Raw genomic sequence first — 25,635 nt, 5'->3', positions numbered from 1 at the left:
AAGTCATCCTCAACAGGTTCTGAGTGTAACGACACGTTATGGAACTCTGCTGCCCTAGCTACCACCTGTGCATACGCTGTGCTGTCCTCAGGTGGTGAGGGCTTGGTAGGGTACGACTCAGGACTATTGTCTGATACTGGGGCGTCGTATAGGTCCCAAGCGTCCTGGTCATCTTGGCTCATGGTGGTATGAGCTGGTGAATGTGACGGAGTTTGTGCCGGTGATGTATGAGTTACAGGTGGAGGAGAGGGTGGTGGAGTTACTTTCTTCACCACTTTTGCTTGTGGTGTTGGTTCTTGTGTTTGGAACTCGAGTCTCCTTTTCCTCCTGATTGGGGGAAGAGTGCTGATCTTCCCTGTCCCACTCTGTATGAAGATCCGCTTCTGGGTGTGGTCTACGTCAGTGGTTTGTAACTCTTCTTCAAATCTGTGTTTGCGCATTTGAGAGGACAGTGATTGTTCCTCTGAATACGAGCTGGCAGTCGGTTCGGTTGCTGGGCGTTTTGGCACCGAAACTGTGTCTTTGCTTGTTTTCGGCTCCGAGGAGAATTTTCTCTTTTTTGTAGTCGAGCCTTCTCGGCGTCGATCATCCTCGGTTCCGCTGTCTCGGCGTCGACCCTTTTCGGCAGCACTTTCTCGGTCCCGAGATTGCTGCGTGCCTGTGTCTCGACCCGAGTCGGACGATCTCGGCACCGGTTCGCCCTTTTTCGGTGCCGATGGACGGTCACCTATTTTATGGGTTGAGCCATGGCCTGTTGGCAGTGGCGTTCCCTGGGCCTTGTCTGTTTTCCCGTGTGGTGCTTGTTTCGACGTCTTACTCACGGTTTCTTCGACGTCGAATTCCTCTGAGTCCGATTCATGGATGAACAAGGCTCTTCTCCTTGTTCCTCGAACCCTCGTTGTCCTGTCGGCGTGGACGCCATTTGCAACCTTCTGGCTCTTCGGTCACGGAGCGTCTTTCGGGACCGAAACGCACGACAGGCCTCAGACGTTTCTTCCTTGTGCTCGGGCGACAGGCACAAGTTACAGACCAAATGTTGGTCTGTATATGGGTATTTGCTGTGGCATTTAGGACAGAATCGGAACGGGGTCCGTTCCATCGGTGTCGATGTTACACGCAGTCGGACCGACCAGGCCCCGACGGGGGGTCGAAGTTACCCCGAAGGGCTACCAGAGCTCTTCACGATTCGGTGTCGATTCTATCTAACCCGATACCGAACAAAACAATACCGACGCAGTTTTCCGAAGTTTTGACTATCTTTCCGTCCCGAAACCCGGAGCGAAAAGGAACATGTCCGAACCCGATGGCGGAAAAAAAACAATCTAAGATGGAGTCTACGCCCATGCGCAATGGAAACAAAGGAGGAGGAGTCCCTCGGTCTCGTGACTCGAAAAGACTTCTTCGAAGAAAAACAACTTGTAACACTCCGACCCAACACCAGACGGCGGACTATGCACAGCATGTGTATCTGCAGCTACACATGCCACCGAACATTGTCTCTACCAGATATTTAGTTACCGAAGGTAAGTAACTTGTACATCTGCTAGAGACTTCTAGTTGCAGATTCCTTACGTTAGAATAGATACCCAAGCAATGCCATCCTCGGTGGTGGGCTGCGAACCAAGATCATACTAGGAAGTCCTGCAGGACCGAACAACCAAAATAGCCATCCCGATGGACCAGACTGTCCACGCAGTAGTGCTTAGCAAACGTGTGCAGGGACGCCCACGTAGCTTGCTGGCAGATATCCAGGACAGGAACTCCGCGAGCTAACGCAGTGGAAGCAGCAGTTGCTATGGTGGAATGAGCAAGCAAGCCTTCAGGGGGTTGCTTTTTGGCCAAAGAGAAGCACATTTTGATGCAAAGAATCACCCATCGAGAGATGGTATGCTTTTGCACCACTTTTCCTTTTTTCACACCCACAAATCTTTAGTACGATTGAGGAAGAACGCCAACGCTCTTTTTGGGTCCAGACAGTGGAGTCTCTCCTCCTCATGGGAAGGATGTGGGGGTGCAAGAAAGTAGGCAGAGTGATGGACTGGCCGACATTAAAGGGTGTAATCACCTTAGGAAGGAAGGAAGGAAGCCCTAGTGTGCAACACGACTGTCAGTGTGCACAGACAAGTAGGGAGGTTTTGAGGAAAGGGCCTGAAGCTCACTCACCCTGCGAGCAGAGGTGACAGCGACCATAAAGAGTTTTGAAGGTGTGGAGCCGCAAAGGACAATAATGCATTGGCTAAAAGGAGGAACACATCAAGTAAGTACGTACAAGATTAAGGTCCCACTGAGGTATGATAAATGGAGTGGGAGGAAATAAATGGGCAAACTCCTTTGAGGAATCTACTCACAATAGGCGATTTAAAGCGTGAGGGCTGATCAGGTAGCCTAAGAAAGGCTGAAATGGCAGATAAAAACCCTTTAACGGTGCCCAAAGCAGAGCCCTGCTGGGCCAAAGAAAAAATGAACAGAAGAACCTCAGATAGAGGGGCGGAAAGGGGAACAGATTTGCTGGTACACCATGCCACAAATTTATTCCAACGACAGGCGTATACCGCTTTGGTGGATGGACGCCTGGCTGCCAAGATAACATTGCAGACCTCAGGTGGAAGGGCAAAAGCCGTCAACTAGCGCCGCTCAATCTCGACACAAGAAGGCGGAGGTTGGATAGATTCGGGTGAAGAACAGTCCCCTGTTGCTGTGACAGAAGATCCGCCAGAAGAGGCAGTCTGAGTGGGGGATCAATGGACATGCTCAATAGCTCTGGATACCATACTCGGTGCCCAGTCCGGAGCCACCAAGATGAATTGGGCCCGGTCGTTCCTGATTTTCTTGAGAACTCTGGGCAGAAGAGGGATAGGTGGGAAGGCGTAAAGGGGGCCAGAGTACCACTCGAGACAAAAGCCGTCTACGAGCAAGTGCCGCCTTGGAAACTCGAAAGCGCAAAACAGCTGACACTGCGCGTTCTCTGCAGTGGCAAACATATCTAACCAAGGCTCTCCCCACTGCTGAAAGAGACCTTGCGCCACCTCCGGATGGAGACGCCATTCGTGATCGGCTGTGCATCGACAGCTGATTTTGTCCGCTCTGGCGTTGAGGGAGCCCGCCAGATGTTGAACCATCAGTGTAATGCCCTGATGTTCCAGCCATGTCCAGAGGCGTAGTGCCTCCTGACAAAAGGTCCAGGACCCTACTGCGCCCTGTTTGTTGGAGTACCACATGGCGGTAGTATTGTCCATGAACACCTGCACTACTTTCCCTTGGAGAGAGGGAAGGAATGCTTTCAACGCAAGCCTGATCGCCCGGAGCTCCGGCAAATTTATATGGAGCCTCAACGCCGCCAGAGTCCAGAGGCCTCTAATCTCTGCCTCTCCCATGTGGCCACCCCAACCCAGAAGTGACGCATCTGTCACTATAGGGATCTGGTTGGGGAAGGGAGAGGGATCTGCTGTGGACCCAATTTGGATTTGAAAGCCACCACTGCAGGTCTTTCGCAGTCCCCTCTGAGATCTGGACCAGGTCTGAGAGATTCCCCGGATGCTGCCCCCACTGAAACTTCAGGTCCCACTACAGATCCCGCATATGCCATCTGGCATGTGTTACTAGCAGGATGCATGAGGCCATGAGGCCCATCAGCCTCAGAGTCAGTCCCACCGAAACCTAAGACGAGGCCGAAAGACCGGAATCATAGCCTGAATGTCTTGGACTCGTTTTTCGGGTGATAAGTCCAAAACTGCACTGTCTCCAGAACTGCTCCTATGAAAAGGAGCGACAGAGGGTGTCAGGTGTGACTTCGGCATGTTGATTGTGAACCCCAGTGTGTGCAGGAGGTTCGCCATAGTCTGCAGGTGGGAGACGACGGATGTGGAATTAAGAGTCCTGCGAGTCCAACAGTACCATCCAGTCTCCTGGGTCCAAGGCAGACCGAACCTGAGCCAGGGTGAGCATTCTGAATTTCTCCTTCTTGAAGTAGTTTAGGTCCCGAAGGTCTAGAATAGGATGTAAGCCCTTGTCCTCCTTTGGTATCAGAAAGTAGCAGGAATAACAACCACAACCTACTTCTGGCACAGGGACCTTTTCTATAGCTCCCTTGGCCAAAAGAGCTGCGACTTCCTGGTGGAGAAGCGCCAAATGATCCTCTGGAAGGTGATTGAAGGATAATGGCATGAGTGGTGGAGCAGATTCGAAAGTGAGGGAATAGCCCTTTTGAACGATCTGCAAACCCCACCTGTCTGTGGTGACATGTTCCCAGTGGGGCAGGTGATGGCAAATCCTGCCACCAACTGGATGGGAGTGACGGGATGGACTAGGAGGGTTTGGAGGCTGCAGCGGGGGCAGAGGAGGACTGGACAGACCTCTGGTTCTGTCCCACGGTCACATGTGATTCCACGTCCTCGGCCAAGCATAGGCTGACCAACGTGCGAGGCACAGTGGCTGTGTGGAGGACACGACAGGGAGGCCCTTCCATGGCCACAAAAGGGGTGAAAAGCAGACTGTAGGCAACATATCGGGGTCGGCCCGTCCAAATATGAGGCGTATGGCCTCATAAAACTCTAAGTTGGGGGGTCGCTCCGGCTCTGGGAAAATCAGGGAAGCGCGGAGCCGACTCAGACTCCGAGGACGGAGGCCTAGTGCGTGGACGCTCTTCCCGCCCTCGCGTCGGCCGAGCGACGGGGTGAAGTCGGAGAGTGATGGGACTACTTCTTACCTTGACCCGAGGATTTAGAACATGAGTGGTGATAACTGTGACCGATCGAGACCTTCCTCTCGAATGAGACCGGGACCTACACGGAGTTGAGTGCCGGGCCACCATTAGCTTTAGGGACCGCTCCCTCAAAGCCTTCAGGTGCATGGCCCAGCACCACAGACACACCCGATGAGCATCCGTCAGCGACATCATCCGATGACAGTCCTCGCGTGGCTTGAACCCAGTCTTCGAAGACATCTAAGACGCACCAAAGTTGCAAAGAAAAAAACTTGACAAAACAGTCGAATTCAGCCAAAAAATAGCCAGGGCAGCTCTGCTCTGGACCAGAGCGTGGCGCGGAAAGAAAAGAACTGATGTCACTGCGTGAGGGCGGCATCTATATACTACTCCAGATGTCATCACGCGACCATGACGCCGAGGAGTCGACTGACACCACCTGCCGACGTGCAAGGGTATTGCTTCAAGAAAAATCTCCGGATCCAGTCTGACGCCTGGGAGAAAATTCTAAAGCTCGAGCTCCAGAGAACCAACACTACAGGGAGGACTCCAAGGCGACTGCAACCTTGTGAGTAAACAGATGACCCCCCTGCACCCCCACAGCGACGCCTGCAGAGAGAATTCAGAGGCTCCCCCTGACCGCAACTGCCTGTAACAAGGGACCCTACGCCTGGACCAAGCGATGCACCCACAGCCCCCAGGACCAGAAGGAACCGAACTTCAGTGCAGGAGTGACCCACAGGCGACCCTCTGCCTTGCCCAGGTGGTGGTTGGCCTGAAAAGCCCCCCTGTGCCCTGCCTGCACCGCTAGAGTGACCCCCCCGGTCCCTCCATTGAAACCAATACAAAACCCGACGCCTGCTTTGCACACTGCACCCGATCGCCCCTGTGCAGCTGAGGGTGTGTTGTGTGCCTAGTTGTGTCCCCCCCCCCTCAGTGCTCTACAAAACCCCCCTGGTCTGCCCGCGGAGGACGCGGGTACTTACCTGCTGGTAGACTGGAACCGGAGCACCCCTGCTCTCCATAGGCACCTGTGTGTTTTGGGCACCTCTGACATCTGCACCTGACCGGCCCTGAGCTGCTGGTGTGGTAACTTTGGGGTCGCATTGAACCCCTAACGGTGGGCTGCCTATGCCCAGGAAGTGAGACTTGTAAGTGTCTTACTTACCTCACAATCTAACCTGTATTTACCTCCCGAGGAACTGTTGATTTTTGCACTGTCTACTTTTAAAATAGCTATTGCCATTTTAACAATAACTGTATATGTTATTGCTCTAATTCAAAGTTCCTAACTTACCTGTGTGGAGTACCTTGCATTTTATGTATTTGATGTATTTACCTCAAATCTTGAACTTGTGGTTATAAAAATAAAGAAAATAATATTTTTCTATTTAAAAACCTATTGGCCTGGAGTGAAGTCTTTGAGTGTGTGTTCTCATTTATTGCCTGTGTGTACAACAAATGTTTAACACTACCGTCTGATAAGTTTACTGCTCGACCACACTACCACTCTGTGGCCAGGAACAAAGCCTGTACTGGGTGGAAGTGCTTCTCACCTCCCCCTGCAGGAACTGTAACACCTGGCGGTGAGCCTCAAAGCCTCACCCTTTTTGTTACAGCGCCCCAGGGCATCCCAGCTAGTGGAGATGCCCGCCGCCTCCAGCCACTGCCCCCACTTTTGGCAGCAAGGCTGGAGGAGATAATGAGAAAATCAAGGAGTCACCACCCACCAGTCAGGACAGCTTCTAAGGTATCCTGAGCTGAGGTGACCCTTACTTTTAGAAATCCTCCTTCTTGTGGATGGGGGATTCCCCCAATAGGATTAGGGATGTGCCCCCCTCCCCACAGGGAGGAGGCACAAAGAGGGTGTAGCCACCCTCAAGGACAGTAGCCATTGGCTACTGCCCTCTCAGACCTAAACACACCCCTAAATTCAGGATTTAGGGGCTCCCCAGAGCCTAGGAAACTAGATTCCTGCAACCTTAACAAGAAGGACGACTGCTGACCTGAAGCCCTGCAGTGAAGACTGAGACGACAACTGCTTTGGCTCCAGCCATACCGGCCTGTCTCCCCACTTCGAAGAAAACTGCAATAGCGACGCATCCAACAGGGACCAGCAACCTCTGAAGCCTCAGAGGACTACCCTGCAACCAAGGACCAAGAAACTCCAGTGAACAGCGGCCCTGTTAAACAATCTGCAACTTTCTTGCAACAAAGAAACAACTATGAAGACTTCACCTTTCCCGCTGGAAGAGTGAGACTTTCCACTCTGCATCCGACGCCCCTGAGCCCGTGATTAGCCAGAGACGACCCCCTGAGCCCCCACAGCGACGCCTGCAGAGGAAATCCAGAGGCTTCCCCTGACCGCGACTGCCTATAACAAGGGACCCGACGCCTGAAATCAACACTGCACCCGCAGCCCCCAGGACCTGAAGGAACCGAACTCCAGTGCAGGAGCGACCCTCTGCCTATCCCAGGTGGTGGCTACCCCGAGGAGCCCCTCGTGCCTGCCTGCATCTTTGAAGAGACCCCCGGGTCGCCCCATTACTTTCTATACAAAACCCGACGCCTGTTGGCACTCTGCACCCGGCCGCCCCTGTGCCGCTGAGGGTGTACTTTCTGTGCCTGCTTGTGTCCCCCCGGTGCCCTACAAAACCCCCTGGTCTTCCCCCCGAGGAAGCAGGTACTTACCTGCTGGCAAACTCGAACCAGGGCACCCCTGTTCTCCATTGAAGCCTATGTGTTTTGGGCACCTCTTTGACCTCTGCACCTGACCGGTCCTGAGCAGCTGGTGTGGTAACTTTGGGGTTGCCTTGAACCCCCAACGGTGGGCTACCTTGGACCAAACTTTGAGCACACTATATCTCAAAGTGAGATATAGTGTGCACAGAGTTCAGGGGTTCCCCATGAGGCTTGACCGAGGAAATAATGGATAATACTAATGCTCTATTTGTTGTAGTGTGGTAAAGTAGTTAGGCTTATCAGAGGGTAGTGTTGAGCATTTGTTGTACACACACAGGCAATAAATGAGAACACACTCAATGACTTAAGTCCAGGTCAATAGGTTTTTATATAGAAAAATATTTGTTTCTTAATTTATTTTAGAACCACAAGATTCAAATTGCAGGTAAGTACATTAAATGTAAGGTACTTTGCAAGGGGATAGTTGGAACTTTGAAAACAAAACAGTAATGTACACAGTGTTTTATATTTTAAAAGTGGACAGTTTGGTTAATACGGTAAGTAAAGCACTTACATGTTCAGTCTCCGGGGCATAGGTAACCCACCATTGGGGGTTCAAGTCAAACCCAAACACCCAAGCACCAGCAACACAGAGCCGGTCAGGTGCAGAGGTCAAACAGGAGCTAAAATAACATGGGCGCCTATGGAGACAGGGGGTGTTCTGGATCCAGTCTGCTGGCAGGTAAGTACTTGCGTCCTCGGGGGAAGACCAAGTAGGCACACAACACCCTCAGGGGCGGCCGTGTGAAGTGGGCAAACAGGGCGTCTGGTTTGCAATCGGATTCAATGCATGGACCCGGGGGCGGGGGCTTCATGGGCCAGCCACTGACTGGGCAAGGGTGAGGGCCGCCTGCTGGTCACTGGGGGTAAGTAGCTAAGTAGCCCTTCTTTGCAGGTCATCAGGAATCTGAATCCTGGGTTCAGGGTAGCCCCTAAAGACTGAATTTAGTGATGTGTTAGGGTCACAGCGCAGTAGCCAAGGGCTACTTTCCTTGAGGGTGGCTACATCCTCTGTGTGCTCCCTCCATTTGGGGAGGTGAGCACACCCCTATCCCTGTTGGGCTAAATCCTCCAAATCAAGATGGAGGATTTTCCAAGGAGGGGGGGGCACTTCAGCTCTGGTCACCTTAGGGGTGGATCTGGCTGAGGGTGTGACTCCTTGTTTTTCTCATTATCCCTCTGGACTTTCCGCCAAAAGTGGGGGCTTTTCCAGGGGGCGGGCATCTCCACTAGCTGGAGTGCCCTGGGGTGCTGTAACACCAGGCTGGAGTCTTTGAGGCTCACCAACAAGTGTTACAGCTCCTGCAGTGGGGAGGTGTGAAGCACCTCCACCCAGTGCAGGCTTTGTTCCTGGCCACAGAGTGACAAAGGCACTCCCCATGTGGCCAGAAACACGTTTGGATGTGGCAGGCTGGCAGGAACTGGTTAGTCTAGCACTAGCAGTTGGGCTGGTATGGAGGGGGCATATCTAAGATGCCCTCTGTGTGCATTTCTCAATAAATCCCACACTGGCATTAGTGTGGATTTATTGTGCTGAGAAGTTTGATACCAAACTTTCAGTATTCAGTGTAGTCATTATGGAGCTGTGGAGTTCTTGTTTGACAAACTCCCAGACCACATACTCTTTATGGCTACCCTGCACTTACAATGTCTTACAATGTCTAAGAATTGGCTTAGTCAGTGTAGGGCAGAGGTCTTCAAACTGGGATGTGAGACCCACAGAAGTGATTTTTTTTTTGTTGGTTATGGACATAAGGGAGCGACCCCTTGGGCAAGGGTCGCTCCCGGGGGGCCATTTTTTTGGGAAGGCCTTTTCTGCCTATTAGGCCGATCTGCCCCCAGGGGCGGCAGAATTTTGTTTTAGGCCATTTCTGCCCCCAGGGGGGTCAGAAACCTCTAGGCACCAGGGCAAATTTATTTTTTGTGTGTTTTTTTTTTTTTTTTTTTTTAAAGAGATGGGGAGCGACCCAATAGGCAAGGGTCGCTCCCCTGGGGGGGCAAATTGTATTTAGACCATTTCTGCAGCTACCACTAGGCACCGGGGATTTTTTTTTTTGCCGCCAATGTCACGCAGGGGAAGCGACGGAGGAAATTTGTTTTAGGCTATTTCTGACCGGCTGAGCTAGAGGCCAAAATCCACAGGTAAGCACTTTGCAAAAAACACCTCTGTTTTCTGTGAAAAAAATATGTTGTGTCCACGTTGTGTTTTGGGCAATTTCCTTTCGTGGTCGCTAGGCCTACCCACAGAAGTGAGGTACCATTTTATCAAGAGACTTAGGGAAACGCTGGGTGGAAGGAAATTTGTGGCTCCTCTCAGATTCCAGAACTTTCTGTCACCGAAATGAGGAAAAAGTGTTTTTTGGGCCAAATTTTGATGTTTGCAAAGGATTCTGGGTAACAGAACCTGGTCAGAGCCCCACAAGTCACCCCATCTTGGATTCCCCTAGGTCTCTAGTTTTTTTTAAAAATGCACAGTTTTGGTAGGTTTCCCTAGGTGCCGGCTGAGCTAGAGGCCAAAATCTACAGGTAGGCACTTTGCAAAAAACACCTCTGTTTTCTGTCAAAAAATGGGATGTGTCCACGTTGCGTTTTGGGGCGTTTCCTGTCACGGGCGCTAGGCCTACCCACACAAGTGAGGTATAATTTTTATCGGGAGACTTGGGGGAACATAGATTAGCAAAACAAGTGTTATTGCCTCTTGTCTTTCTCTACATTTTTTCCTTCCAAATATAAGAGTGAGTGTAAAAAGACATCTATTTGAGAAATGCCCTGTAATTCACATGCTAGTATGGTTACCCGGGAATTCAGAGATGTGCAAATAACCACTGCTCCTCAACACCTTATCTTGTGCCTATTTTGGAAATACAAAGGTTTTCTTGATAGCTATTTTTGACTCTTTATATTTCAGCAAATGAATTGCTGTATACCCTCTATAGAATGAAAACGCACTGCAGGGTGCAGCTCATTTATTGGCTCTGGGTACCTTGGGTTCTTGATGAACCTACAAGCCCTATATATCCCCGCAACCAGAGGAGTCCAGCAGACGTAACGGTATATTGCTTTCGAAAATCTGACATAAAACGTAGAGAAAAATTGCTGTTTTTTTCACCTCAATTTCAATATTTTTCTTTTTCAGTTGTTATTTTCTGTAGGAAACTCTTGTAGGATCTATACAAATGACCCCTTGCTGAATTCAGGATTTTGTCTACTTTTCAGAAATGTTTAGGTTTCTGGGTTCCAGCATTGGTTTCACGCCCATTTCTGTCACTGACTGGAAGGAGGCTGAAAGCACAAAAAAATGTAAAAATGGGGTATGTCCCAGTAAAAGGCCAAATTTGTGTTGAACAATTGGGTTTTCTGATTCAAGTCTGCCTGTTCCTGAAAGCTGGGAAGCTGGTGATTTTAGCACCGCAAACCCTTTGTTGATGCCATTTTCAGGGAAAAACCACAAGCCTTCTTCTGCAGCCACTTTTTCCCATTTTTTTAAAAAAACAAAACGATTTTTTCACTGTATTTTGGCTGATTTCTTGTCCTCCTTCAGGGGAACCCACAAAGTCTGGGTACCTCTAGAATCCCTAGGATGTTGGGAAAAAAGGACGCAAATTTGGCTTGGCTAGCTTATGTGGACAAAAAGTTATGAGGGCCTAAGCTCAAACTGCCCCAAATAGCCAAAAAAAAGGCCTCGCACAGGAGGGGGAAAAGGCCTGGCAACGAAGGGGTAAGCAGAAGCATGTTATAGCATTTTTAAAAACGTAACAGTACTTAACTGCAATGTTCAAATAGGTCTGGACGTATTTAAACATTGCCATCTTTATAGAATAATTGTGAAAAATTCTGGGGGGGGGGGGCTCAATGATTTTTATTTTTCAACTGGGGGGCAGCATTAAAAAGTTTGGAGACCACTGCTGTAGGGGCATAGTGCTCATGCAGCTATGCCCTCATCTGTGGTACAGTGCACCCTGCATTAGGGCTGTAAGGCCCTCTAGAGGGGTGACTTATCTAAGCCACAGGTAGTGGGTTGTAGGCATGGCACCCTGAGGGGAGTGCTGTGTCGACTTAATCTTTTTCTCCCCACCAGCACACACAAACTGTGAGGCAGTGTGCATGTGCTGAGTGAGGGGCCCCTGGGGTGGCATAATACATGCTGCAGCCCTTAGAGACTGTCCCTGCCCACAGGGCCCTTGGTACCAGGGGTACCATTTACAAGGGACTTATCTGTGTGCCAGGGCTGTGCCAATTGTGGAGACAAAGGTACAGTTTTAGGGAAAGAACACTGGTGCTGGGGCCTGGTTAGCAGGGGCCCAGCACACTTTCAATCATAACTAGCATCAACAAAAGGCCAACAGTTAGGGGGTAACCATGCCAACAGTGGCATTTTCTTACATGTAGTCAAAAAATGACTGAGGTAGCGCATAGGCTGGCGCGGAAAGAAAAGAACTGACGTCAGCATGCCGGGGTGGCACCGATATACGACTGCGACGTCATCACGGCGAACACGACAATTACGGCGTCCACTGACGTCATGCAGAGGTACTGCTCGAAGAAAAATCTCTGGATGCAGTCGGGTGTCTGGGGACATTCTAAGGTAAGGAATGTGCAACTAGAATGTGTCTCTACCAGATATTACGTTACAGAAGGAAAGTAACTTGTATGTCTACACATCCGACCCTAAAGAAATGGAGGCGAGGGGTGGACTGGTGTGCACAGCAGGGGAAATTCAAAGTAAGGAATCTGGAACTAGATGTCTCTATCAGATACGGCTGCTCTGTTCACTCACTATGTCCCAGGTTCGGCAAGGGCACTGTGGGGGCATACTGTTCATGCAGCTATGCCCTCACACACAGTATAGTGCACCCTGGCTTAGGGCTGGAAGGCCTCCCAGATGGGTGACTTACCTATATTGCATGCAGTGTGTTGTAGGCAGTGCACACAGGCAGCGTGCCATGTCGAGTTTGCATTTTAGGGTTGCATCAGAACGCTCAGCCTGCAATTTCAGTGCTGGCTACCTCTGAATAAATGGCCCTAGAGGGTGGCTCAATCACTGCTGCTGCCTTCAGGGGCCTACCCTTAGTACCTCATGTCCTGGGTAACTAAGTACCATTTCCAAGTATTTACGGTAGCAGCTAAAAGTGTCTCCAATTGTGCCAATGCATCACAACAGTTTTAGGAAAGAGCTATGGCCCAAGAAACCTGGTTAGCAGGGGCCTTGGGCACTAACAACTTCTATGCTTCATCACATACCAGGCAAAAAGTGGGGGCTAACCAGGTCAAAAAATGGCCTTTTCTCAAACCACGAGCACCCAGGTAGTGCCTTTATAGGCGACCATGATGTCCCAGAAGGCTCTAACGATGCCATGATGATCCGAACACCACCACCCGGCAACATGCACATGCGTACTGTGCAGCAGAAGTACCGGATTCCAAGCAGATGCTTGGAAATTCTAAAAGGTAAGGAAGTTGCAGCTTTAAGTCTCTATCAGATAATATATTTATAAACTGGTGTTGGATTTCTTGAGTGATGTTTCTTTTTCAGTTGTTTAGGTACTGTTCAAAGGCTTTACACTTGTTCTTTTGTTGAAACCTGACTGCGCAAAGGCACAACTACCCAGGGTTGAGGTAAGGTTTGATAGGTGAAACCTGAATGGTCCTTAAAGGGTTGATAGTGTATTACACAGCATAGTCTCACAACCACACACTATACTACAGTTCATTTCCTTAAACTTTTCTTATATGCTCTGATTTTGTTACCCTTTGATGCAGAAACCACAAGCCTGAATACAGGATAACAATAAAAATGTAAACAGATGGCTAAAACCTTTGTTCAGCATGCCTCATGCAACAGCAAATATTAAAGATAAAACAAAAATTGTGACTATTCCAAAACATTTGGTGGTTCACAATGAGTTTAAGAAATCCCTTTATAGAAGTACTAGTGATGTTTGTAAAATAATTTTCCCAGAAGAGAAAATACCCCCAGAGACGGCATGCTTTAAAATTAGCTAACTCATTTACACAAACAGCATTAGTTCCTTACGTTTCACAATTCAAATAATTTCATCAACCAACGTCAAGTAGAATGGCAAGAGATAGTAAAATAATGTGCCCTACAACTGAAGGCAATTTAAAAATTCCTACCTGGTGTATTCGAAGCAAAAATGGAATACCAAACGTTCCAAATACCTCTTTGTGGAAATGTGCAACTGTGATTAGCATTTCATTTTCTTTATCTAGGTCTACCTGGTCAATGGGGATTTCCTACAAAATACATTGAAACATTTTAAGAGACCAGAAATGTTCAAAACAATGCATGTACAAATAACATCAGTTTCCATTAAATTCCAATACATGAGCCATAGAAAGTTGAAATGCAAAATATATGTCGAAAACATGAGAAATGTTGCTTGAAGAGCATTAGCCTAACCTAGTGCTTGTCGTCCATCTTTAATGTGATGTTGCAATACACCATATGATTGACTTTGCGGTTTCCTTCTCTGTCAGAAGAACAAGTTACTTACCTTCGGTAACAAATTATCTGGTACTAACAGTTACGGACTACTTCTGACATCGGGACCCTTTCTATATCTCCCTTGGCCAAGAAAGCCGTAACTTCCTTGCGGCGCAAAACTGAATGGTCCCCCATCAGCCGTTCTTTTGTCGGAGGGACAGAGGGAGGAAAAGACTGGAAGGGGAGGGCATAGCCCTTCCGTATGATCTGCAAGGCCCAGTTGTCCGTTGTGATGGAATGCCAGTGAAGGAGATGAAATTGAATCCTCCCTCCAACGGGACGGACATGCTCCTGCAGAACCACACTAGGAGGACTTGGGCGCAGTGGAGGTGGGCTGTGTGGTGGCCGACCGCTGGCCAGACCCTCTGGGTTGGATGGTACCATGACCACGTCCTCTCCCGGGTTGGTGTGAAGCCTGAGGACGGTGGCAGAGTTGTGGCTGGTGTGGAACCGCACCCCTTTCAAAGCCTCGAAACGGACAGAAGACAGACTGCTGTCGAGCTGGTGCTGAGAGGCCCAAGGATCTAGTCGCATCTCGAGAATCCATGAACCTCTCAAGCATGGAGTCTGCCTTCTCACTAAAAAGGCAAGAGCCACCAAAAGGCATGTCTATCAAACTTGACTGGCCATCCCCTGAAAAGCCAGTTGAACGTAGCCATGTGTGGCGACAAAGGGCCACTGTCGACGCAATCGTTCTACCCAGCGAGTCGGTTGTGTCCAGTCCAAACCTGATTGTAAACTTGGCTGCATCCCTCCCATCCTTGACAGCCTGGGTGAGTGTCCAGTACGCCCTCCGGGACCTGGGGCAGCCCTTGTGCCACTGTATCCCATAAAGTATGGGAGAAACGGCCCAACAGCCAAGAGATGTTTACTGACCTCAATGCCAGGCTGGAGGAAGAAAACAACTTCTTTCCAAGCTGATCCAGCCTCTTGGATTCCCTATTCGGGGAGCGGAAGGGAAGGCACCACGGGAAGTAGAGGCTTGGACCACCAAGCTCTCCGGGGTGGGGTGTTTGGTAAGGAAACAAGGGTCGCTTGGAGCAGGTCTTTGGCGCCGGCCAACTGTCCTATTCACAGAAGCCCCTGTGGTGGGTTTGGACCATGTTCCCAGAAGGACGACCGTTAGGGCCTCACTGAAGGGCAGCATCAGCTCTGATGTAGTCACCCCCAGCTGAAGCACATCTGTCAGGAGATTCGTCCTGACTGGCACCGTGGGCAAGTCTAGGTCCAAGACCTCAGCTGCCCTACGCACCACCATAGCATAAGAATACCAGTATCTGGAGACGTGTCCAGTCCACTGGCCTGGCCTACATCCTCATACCAGTCCAGTTCTTGCTCCAGGTCGTACATTAAAAGGGTCCTCAGATCCCTCCCACTCCTCTCCTGTGCCTGGCTGTTCAGAATAAGGCTCAGGCAATGATTTGGGCCTAATTGGCGCAGTCAAGGTCGGTGTCGTATGACTTCGCTCTGGCTCATCCAGAATGAGGACGGGGCTACCACCTGTGGGCATCGGTGGTAGAGGAAGTGTAGACGTCGGACCCGGAGGTCGGCTGTGTGGGACCGGTCCGGATCTGCCGACGTCGATCCCAATGGGGCCCCTGATGACCCAGTGGGGCCCAAAGACCCACCCTAGGGTGCAGCCCGCTTAAAAATAAGGCTCATGACGTCATAAAATTCCATTATTTGAGCAGGGATTGCTCCGGTCCGTGGAAAAGGGAGAAGATGAGGAGTTGGTCCTGGCGACGGCACCACGCTCCGAATGTCCAAGTTCCCTAGATGCCTCATCGGCTGAAGGGCATGTGTAGGAAGGTAGCCTCTTTCTAGCCTTGTTACCCTCCCACTTTTGGCCTGTTTGTGAGTATATGTCAGGGTGTTTTTTTTTTTTTACTGTCTCACTGGGATCCTTCTAGCCAAGGAACCCAGTGCTCATAGTGGAAACCCTATGTTGTCAGTGTATTTGATATGTGTCACAGTGATCCTGCTAGCCAGGACCCCAGTGCTCATAGGTTTGTGGTCTATATGTGTTCCCTGTGTGGTGCCTAACTGTATCACTGAGGCTCTGGTAACCAGAACCTCAGTGTTTATTTTCTCTCTGCTTTAAAATTGTCACTGCAGTCTAGTGACTAATTTTACCAATTCTGATTGGCACACTGGAACACCCTTATAATTCCCTAGTATATGGGACCCAGGGTATTGGGGTTCCAGGAGATCCCTATGGGCTGCAGCATTTCTTTTGCCACCCATAGGGAGCTCAGACAATTCTTACACAGGACTGACACTGCAGCCTGAGTGAAATACTGTCCACGTTATTTCACAGCCATTTTACACTGCACTTAAGTAACTTATAAGTCACCTATATGTCTAACCTTCACTTAGTGAAGGTTAGGTGCAAAGTTACTGAGTGTGAGGGCACCCTGGCACTAGCCAAGGTGCCCCTACATTGTCCAAGGCAATTTCCCCGGACTTTGTGAGTGCGGGGACACCATTACACATGTTCACTACATATAGGTCAATACCTATATGTAGCGTCACCATGGTAACTCCGAACATAGCAATGTAACATGTCTAGGATCATGGAACTGTCACCCCCAATACCATTCTGGTATTGTGGGGACAATTCCATGCATCCCCGTGGCTTCCGGCATAGAGCCCGGGTACTGTCAAACTAACTTTCTGGGGTTTTCTCTACAGCTACCGCTGCTGCCAACCCTCAGACAGGTTTCTGCCCCCCCTGGGGCCTGGGCAGCCCAGTCCCAGGGAAGCAGAACAAAGGCTTTCCTCTGAGAGAGGGTGTTACACCCTCTCCCTTTGGAAATAGGTGTAAAGGGCCTGAGAGGAGTAGCCTCTCCTAGCCTCTGGGAATGCTTTGAAGGGCACAGATGGTGCCCTCCTTGCATAAGCCAGTCTACACCGGTTCAGGGATCCCCCAGCCCTGCTCTGGCACGAAACTGGACAAAGGAAAGGGGAGGGACCACTCCCCTGACCAGCACCTCCCAGGGGAGGTGCCCAGCGCTCCTCCAGTGTCTCAGACCTCTGCCATCTTGGATGCAGAGGTGTGAGGGCACAATGGACAGCTCTGAGTGGCCAGTGCCAGCAGGTGATGTCAGAGACCCCTTGTAGGAAGTTGGTTCTGTATGTACTATTTCAAAGTAAGAAATAGCATGCACAGAGTCCAAGGGTTCCCCTTAGAGGTAAGATAGTGGCAAAGAGAGATAATTCTAATGCTCTATTTTGTGGTAGTGTGGTCGAGCAGTAGGCTTATCAGAGGGTAGTGTTAAGCATTTGTTGTACACACACAGGCAATAAATGAGGAACACACACTCAAAGAGAATTCCAGGCCAATAGGTTTTTAAATAGAAAATTATCTTTTCTTAGTTTATTTTAAGAACCACAGGTTCAAGATTTACAAACAATACTTTAAATGAAAGGTATTTCACTTAGGAACTTTAGGAACTTTGAATTAGCAAAATAGCATATACTGTTTTCACACAAATGGCAATAAGCTATTTTTAAACTGGCCACAGTGCAATTTTCAACAGTTCCTGGGGGAGGTAAATGTTTGTTAGTTTTGCAGGTAAGTAAACCACCTACAGGGTTCAAAGTTGGGTCCAAGGTAGCCCACTGTTGGGGGTTCAGGTCAACCCCAAAGTTACCACACCAGCAGCTTAGGGCCGGTCAGGTGCAGAGGTCAAAGTGGTGCCCAAAATGCATTGGCTTCAATGGAGAAGGGGGTGCCCCGGTTCCAGTCTGCCAGCAGGTAAGTACCCGTGTCTTCGGAGGACAGACCAGGGGGGTTTTGTAGGGCACCTTGTAAGTGTAGGGTAGCCATAAGAGTATATGGTCTGGGAGTTTGTCAAACACGAACTCCACAGTTCCATAATGGCTACATTGAAAACTGGGAAGTTTGGTATCAAACTTCTCAGCACAATAAATGCACACTAATGCCAGTGTGCAATTTATTATAACATACACTCAGAGGGCATCTTAGAGATGCCCCTGAATACCTACTCGATTTCTAGTGGAGGCTGCCCGGTTTCTGCCAGCCTGCCACACACCAGACATGTTGCTGGCCACTTGGGGAGAGAGCCTTTGTCACTCTGTGGCCAGGAACAAAGCCTGTACTGGGTGGAGGTGCTTCTCACCTCCCCCCTGCAGGAACTGTAACACCTGGCGGTGAGCCTCGAAGGCTCATGCCTTTTGTTACAGCGCCCCAGGGCATCCCAGCTAGTGGAGATGCCCGCCCCTCCAGCCACGGCCCCCACTTTTGGCGGCAAGGCTGGAGGAGATAATGAGAAAAACAAGGAGTCACCCACCAGTCAGGACAGCCCCTAAGGTGTCCTGAGCTGAGGTGACCCCTGCCTTGAGAAATCCTCCATCTTGAGTTTGGAGGATTCCCCCAATAGGATTAGGGATGAGCCCCCTCCCCACAAGGAGGAGGCACAAAGAGGGTGTAGCAACCCTCAAGGACAGTAGCCATTGGCTACTGCCCTCCCAGACCTAAACACCCCCCTAAATTCAGTATATAGGGGCTCCCCAGATCCCAGGAAATCAGATTCCTGCAACCTGAAGAAACAAGAAGGACTACGGACCTACCAGCCTGCAGAGGAGGAGGAAGACAACAACTGCTTTGGCCCCCAGCCCTACCGGCCTGTTTCCAACTTCGAAAGCCTGCTCCAGCGACGCATCCGACAGGGACCAGCGACCTCTGAAGTCTCAGAGGACTGCCCTGAACTAAAGGACCAAGAAACTCCCGTGAACAGCGTCCCTGTTTAAAACCAGTTACTTCTTTGCAACAAAGAAGCAACTTTCAAAGACTGCATGTTTTCCGCCGGAAGCGTGAGACTTCCCACTCTGCACCGGACACCCCTGTCTCGAGATTCAGAGAACCAACACCTCAGGGAGGACTCCCCGGTGACTGCGAGCCTGTGAGTAAGCAGAGACGTCCCCACCTGAGCCCCACAGCGACACCTGCAGAGAGAATCCAGAGGCGCCCCTTAACCACGACTGCCTGTAACAAGGGACCCGATGCCTGGAACCAACACTGCACCTGCAGCCCCCAGGACCTGAAGGAACCGAACTTAGACGCATGAGTGACCCCCAGGCGACCCTCTGCCTAGCCCAGTTGGTGGCTCCCCTAAGGAGCCCCGCCTGCACCGCTAGAGGGACCCCTGGGTCCCTCCATTGTTTCCTACCTAAAACCCAACGCCTGCTTTGCACACTGCACCCAGCCGCCCCTGTGCCGCTGAGGGTGTGTTTTGTGTGCCTACTTGTGTAGTAACTTTGGGGTTGCCTTGAACCCCCAACGGTGGGCTGCCTATGCCCCAGAACTGAGACTTGTAAGTGTTTTACTTACCTCCTAATCTAACCTTTACTTTCCTCCCCCAGGAACTGTTGATTTTTGCACTGTGCCCACTTTGAAAATGACTTATTGCCATTTTTACAAAGACTATACATGATATTGTTTTCATTCCAAGTCCCTAAAGTATCTAAGTGAAGTACCTTACATTTAAAGTGTTTGATGAAAATCTTGAACCTGTGGTTCTTAAAATAAACTAAGGAAGGAAAATGTCACTTACCCAGTGTACATCTGTTCGTGGCATTAGTCGCTGCAGATTCACATGCTGTGCATAGTCCGCCGTCTTGTGTTGGGCTCGGAGTGTTACAAGTTGTTTTTCTTCGAAGAAGTCTTTTCGAGTCACGAGACCGAGGGACTCCTCCCACTTCGGTTCCATTGCGCATGGGCGTCGACTCCATCTTAGATTTTTTTTCCCCGCAGAGGGTGAGGTAGGAGTTGTGTATGCTAATAATAGTGCCCATGCAATGGAATAAATACGTATGTACAAAATGAAGGTTTAATGTAATATATTTACAAATGTACAAATGTTCAAGATCTACTTCTAAACGGCTACAGGCTCCCGGGGAGGAGGGTGGGCGCATGTGAATCTGCAGCGACTAATGCCACGAACAGATGTACACTGGGTAAGTGACATTTTCCGTTCGGTGGCATGTGTAGCTGCAGATACACATGCTGTGCATAGACTAGTAAGCAGTTATCTCCCCAAAAGCGGTGGCTCAGCCTGTAGGAGTGGAAGTAGTTTGAAATAAAGTTTTTAGTACGGCTTGACCTACTGTGGCCTGTTGTGCAGATAACACATCTACACAGTAGTGTTTAGTAAATGTATGAGGCGTAGACCATGTTGCTGCCTTACATATTTCGTTCATTGGAATATTTCCTAGAAAGGCCATAGTAGCACCTTTCTTTCTGGTTGAGTGTGCCTTTGGAGTAATAGGCAGTTCTCTCTTTGCTTTAAGATAGCAGGTTTGGATGCACTTTACTATCCATCTGGCAATACCTTGTTTTGAAATTGGATTTCCTGTATGAGGTTTTTGGAAGGCAATAAATAGTTGTTTTGTCTTCCTAATTTCTTTTGTCCTGTCAATGTAGTACATTAGTGCTCTCTTGATGTCTAATGTATGTAGTGCTCTTTCAGCTATTGAATCTGGCTGTGGGAAGAACACTGGTAATTCCACTGTTTGGTTTAAGTGGAACGGTGTGATAACCTTTGGTAAGAATTTTGGATTTGTTCTTAGAACGACCTTATTTTTGTGAATTTGAATAAATGGTTCTTGTATGGTAAACGCCTGTATTTCACTTACTCTTCTTAGAGATGTAATGGCAATAAGAAATGCAACTTTCCACATTAAGTATTGCATTTCACAAGAATGCATGGGTTCGAAAGGTGGATCCATGAGCCTTGTTAAGACAATGTTGAGGTTCCATGAAGGAACAGGTGGTGTCCTTGGTGGTATAATTCTCTTTAGGCCCTCCATAAACGCTTTAATGACAGGTATTCTAAATAGGGAAGTTGAATGAGTAATCTGCAGGTAAGCAGATATTGCTGCGAGATGTATTTTTATGGAAGAGAAAGCTAGATTTGATTTTTGTAAATGTAGTAAATATCCTACTACATCTTTTGGAGATGCATGCAATGGTTGAATTTGATTATTATGACAGTAACAAACAAATCTTTTCCATTTACTTGCATAGCAGTGTCTAGTGGAAGGTTTTCTAGCTTGTTTTATGACCTCCATACACTCGAGTGAGGCCTAAGTGTCCAAATTCTAGGATTTCAGGAGACAAATTGCTAGATTCAGCGATGCAGGGTTTGGATGTCTGATCTGTTGTTTGTGTTGTGTTAACAGATCTGGCCTGTTGGGTAGTTTGACATGAGGTTCTACTGACAGGTCTAGTAGTGTCGTATACCAAGGTTGTCTTGCCCATGTTGGTGCTATTAGTATGAGTTTGAGTTTGTTTTGACTCAATCTGTTTACTAGATATGGAAGGAGAGGGAGAGTGGGAAAAGCGTACGCAAATATCCCTGACCAATTCATCCATAGAGCATTGCCTTGGGATTGCCGGTGTGGGTACCTGGATGCGAAGTTTTGGCATTTTGCGTTTTCTTTTGTTGCAAATAGATCTATTTGAGGTGTTCCCCAAATTTGGAAGTGTTCAGGATTTGGGGGTGAATTTCCCATTCGTGGACCTGTTGGTGATCCCGAGAGAGATTGTCTGCTAGCTGGTTTTGGATCCCTGGAATAAACTGTGCTATTAGGCGAATGTGGTTGTGAATTGCCCAATGCCATATTTTTTGTGTTAGGAGACACAACTGTGTGGAATGTGTCCCCCCGTTTGTTTAAATAATACATTGTCGTCATGTTGTCTGTTTTGACAAGAATGTATTTGTGGGTTATCATGGGTTGGAATGCTTTCAACGCTAGAAATACTGCTAACAGTTCTAGGTGATTTATATGAAACTTTCTTTGATGTACGTCCCATTGTCCTTGGATGCTGTGTTGATTGAGGTGTGCTCCCCACCCTGTCATGGAAGCATCTGTTGTTATCACCTATTGTGGCACTGGGTATTGGAAAGGCCGCCCTTTGTTTAAATTTGTACTGTTCCACCATAGAAGCGAGATGTATGTTTGGCGGTCTATCAACACCAGATCTAGAAGTTGACCCTGTGCATGTGACCATTGTGATGCTAGGCACTGTTGTAAGGGCCGCATGTGCAATCTTGCGTTTGGGACAATGGTTATGCATGAGGACATCATGCCTAGGAGTTTTAATACCATCTTTGCATGTATCTTTTGTGATGGATACATGGCTTGTATCACCTTGTGAAAAGTTTGAACCCTTTGTGGACTTGGAGTGGCTATCCCTTTTGTTGTGTTGATTGTCGCTCCTAAGTATTGCTGTGTTTGACACGGCAAAAGGTGTGACTTTGCATAGTTGATGGAGAAACCCAGCTTGTAAAGGGTTTGTATAACATAATCTGTGTGGTGTGAACACTTTGTTAGCGAGTTGGTCTTGATTAACCAATCGTCTAGGTACGGGAACACGTGTATTTGCTGCCTCCTGATATGTGCAGCTACTACTGCTAGACTTTTGGAAAGACTCTTGGCGCTGTTGTTATTCCGAATGACAACACTTTGAATTGGTAATGTATTCCTTTGAATACGAACCTTAGGTATTAACTGTGCGAGGGATGTATCGGTGTATGGAAATACGCGTGTTTTAGATCTAACGTTGTCATGTAGTCTTGCTGTTTTAGCAGTGGTATTGCGTCTTGTAACGTGACCATGTGAAAGTGGTCTGATTTGATGTAGGTGTTTAGTGTTCTGCGATCTAATATTGGTCTCAGACTTTTGTCCTTTTTTGGTATTAGAAAGTACAGTGAGTAAACTCCTGTGTTCTTTTGTGGACTTGGTACTAATTCTATTGCGTCTTTTTGCAGTAATGCTTGAACTTCTAGTCCTAGAAGGTCTATATGCTGTTTTGACATATTGTGTGTTTTCGGTGGGACGTTTGGAGGGAGTTGGAGAAATTCTATGCATTAACCATGTTGGATAATTGCTAAGACCCAAGTGTCTGTTGTTATTTCCTCCCAAGATTTGAAGAACTGGCTTAGTCTTCCCCCCACTGGTGTTGTGTGAAGGGGTTGTGTGACCTGTGAGTCACTGTTTATTTTGAGGGGTTTTGGGACCTTGAAATTTTCCCCGGTTTCTTGGGAATTGGCCCCCTCTGTATTGGCCCCGAAAGCCTCCCCTTTGATATTGTCCCTGGTAGGTAGGTGGTCTTGTTTGTGAGGTGCTGGCTTCTGTGGCTTGACCTCGAAACCCTCCTCTGAAAGTTGTTTTGCGAAATATGCCAAATGTGCCTCTGCCCTGCGGGGAATAGAGTGCGCCCATGGCTTTGGCTGTGTCGGTGTCCTTCTTTAATTTTTCAATTGCAGTGTCCACTTCCGGCCCAAACAATTGCTGTTCATTGAACGGCATATTGAGCACTGCCTGTTGTATCTCAGGTTTGAAGCCAGATGTGCGCAGCCATGCGTGCCTTCTTATCGTCACAGCAGTATTTATTGTTCTTGCAGCTGTATCTGCTGCATCCATAGAAGAACGTATCTGGTTGTTGGAGATATTTTGTCCCTCTTCAACCACTTGTTGCGCTCGTTTCTGGAATTCTTTGGGGAGGTGCTCGATGAAATGCTGCATCTCGTCCCAATGGGCCCTGTCGTATCGCGCTAGGAGTGCTTGCGAGTTGGCGATGCGCCACTGATTTGCAGCTTGTGCTGCAACCCTTTTACCAGCTGCATCAAACTTGCGGCTCTCCTTGTCCGGAGGTGGTGCGTCGCCTGATGTATGCGAGTTGGCTCTTTTACGAGCTGCTCCTACGACTACTGAATCTGGTGTCAGTTGTGATGTAATAAAAGCAGGGTCTGTGGGCGGTGCCTTGTATTTTTTCTCCACCCTTGGAGTTATTGCTCTGCTTTTAACTGGCTCCTTAAAAATCTGTTTAGCGTGCCTTAGCATTCCCGGGAGCATAGGAAGGCTTTGATAATGGCTATGGGTGGAGGACAGGGTGTTAAAGAGGAAGTCATCCTCGATAGGCTCCGAATGTAGCGATACATGATGAAATTGGGCTGCCCTAGCTACCACCTGTGCATATGCTGTACTGTCCTCAGGTGGTGAGGGTTTAGTTGGGTACGACTCTGGGCTATTGTCCGATACTGGAGCGTCAGAGGTCCCATGCATCCTGATCATCTTGGCTCATGGTGGTATGAGCTGGTGATTGTGGTGGAGTCTGTGCCGGTGATACATGAGTTGACGGTGGTGGAGAGGGTGGTGGAGTTACCTTCTTTACCACCTTTGCTTGTGGTGGCTTGTCTTGTTGCTGGAAGTCAAGTTTCCTTTTCCTTCTGATTGGGGGAAGAGTGCTGATTTTCCCTGTACCCCTTTGGATAAAGATCCGCTTTTGCGTGTGATCTACTTCTGTTGTTTGTAATTCCTCCTCAAACCTGTGTCTTTTTAGTTGGGAGGACAGTGATTGTTCCTCTGAGTAGGAACTGGTTTTCGGTTCGGTTGCCGGGTGTTTTGGCACCGAAACTGTGTCTAGTTTTTTTCGGCTCCGACGAGATCTTTCTTTTTTTCGGTGTCGTGCCCTCTCGGTGCCGACCATCTTCGGTGCCGCTGTCTCTGTGCCGAGCAGCTTCGGTGCCGCTATCTCGGTGTCGACCCTTTTCTGCACCACTCTCTCGGTCCCGAGAGTGTTGCGTGCCTGTGTCTCGACCTGAGTCGGACGACTTCGGCACCAGCTCGCCCTTTTTCGGTGCCGATGGACGGTCACCTACTTTATGGGTTATGCCATGGCCTGTTGGCAGTGGCGTCCCCTGGGCTTTGTCTGTTTTTTCGTGTGATCTTTGTTTCGACGTCTTACTCACGGTTGGTTGCTCTTCGACGTCGAATTCTTCGGAATCCGACTCGTGGATGGAGAAAGTTTCTTCTTCTTCCTCATCCTCGAACCTTTGTTGTCCTGTCGGCGTGGACGCCATCTGCAACCTCCTGGCTCTTCGGTCTCTGAGCGTTTTTCTCGACCGAAACGCGCGACAGGCCTCACACGTCTCCTCCTTGTGCTCGGGGGACAGGCACAAGTTACAGACCAAATGTTGGTCTGTATAAGGATATTTACTGTGGCATTTAGGACAGAATCGGAACGGGGTCCGTTCCATCAGTCTCGATGTTGCACGCGGTCGGGCCGACCAGGCCCCGACGGGGGATCGAAAATACCCCGAAGGGCTACCGGGGCTCTTTAAGGTTCGGTGTCGATTTGCCCTAACTATCCCGATACCGAACGAAACAATACCGACGAATTTTCAGGAGATTCTGACTAACTTTCCGACCCGAAACACGGAGCGAAAAGGAACACGTCCGAACCCGATGGCGGAAAAAAAACAATCTAAGATGGAGTCGACGCCCATGCGCAATGGAACCGAAGTGGGAGGAGTCCCTCGGTCTCGTGACTCGAAAAGACTTCTTCGAAGAAAAACAACTTGTAACACTCCGAGCCCAACACCAGACGGCGGACTATGCACAGCATGTGTATCTGCAGCTACACATGCCACCGAACATATATTTTTCTATATAAAAACTATTGGCCTGGAGTTAAGTCTTTAAGTGTGTGTTCCTCATTTATTGCCTGTGTGTGTACAACAAATGCTTAACACTATCCTCTGATAAGCCTACTGCTCGAACACAGTACCACAAAATAGAGCATTAGAATTATCCGCTTTTGCCACTAGCTTACCTCTAAGGGGAACCCTGGGACTCTGTGCACACTATTTCTTACTTT

At 49.0% G+C, this 25,635-nt stretch overlaps 1 protein-coding gene across 2 annotated transcripts in view; it reads right to left on the bottom strand.

Moving 5' to 3' along the window:
• USP7 (ubiquitin specific peptidase 7) overlaps positions 1-25,635 on the bottom strand; it is a 1,253,379-nt gene that overhangs the window by 61,908 nt on the left and 1,165,836 nt on the right. For both annotated transcript variants that reach the window (XM_069210408.1, XM_069210409.1), the window contains exon 28: positions 13,580-13,699. In XM_069210408.1, the coding sequence (XP_069066509.1) occupies positions 13,580-13,699 (120 nt within the window). The remainder of the gene's footprint in view (positions 1-13,579; positions 13,700-25,635) is intronic.

Source organism: Pleurodeles waltl, chromosome 10 (genome assembly GCF_031143425.1).
Source record: "Pleurodeles waltl isolate 20211129_DDA chromosome 10, aPleWal1.hap1.20221129, whole genome shotgun sequence".
In the NCBI taxonomy this organism is placed as follows: Eukaryota; Metazoa; Chordata; class Amphibia; order Caudata; family Salamandridae; genus Pleurodeles; species Pleurodeles waltl.
Note: the sequence above shows the minus strand (reverse complement) of the source record. Positions and strands in the feature narration are given on the sequence as shown.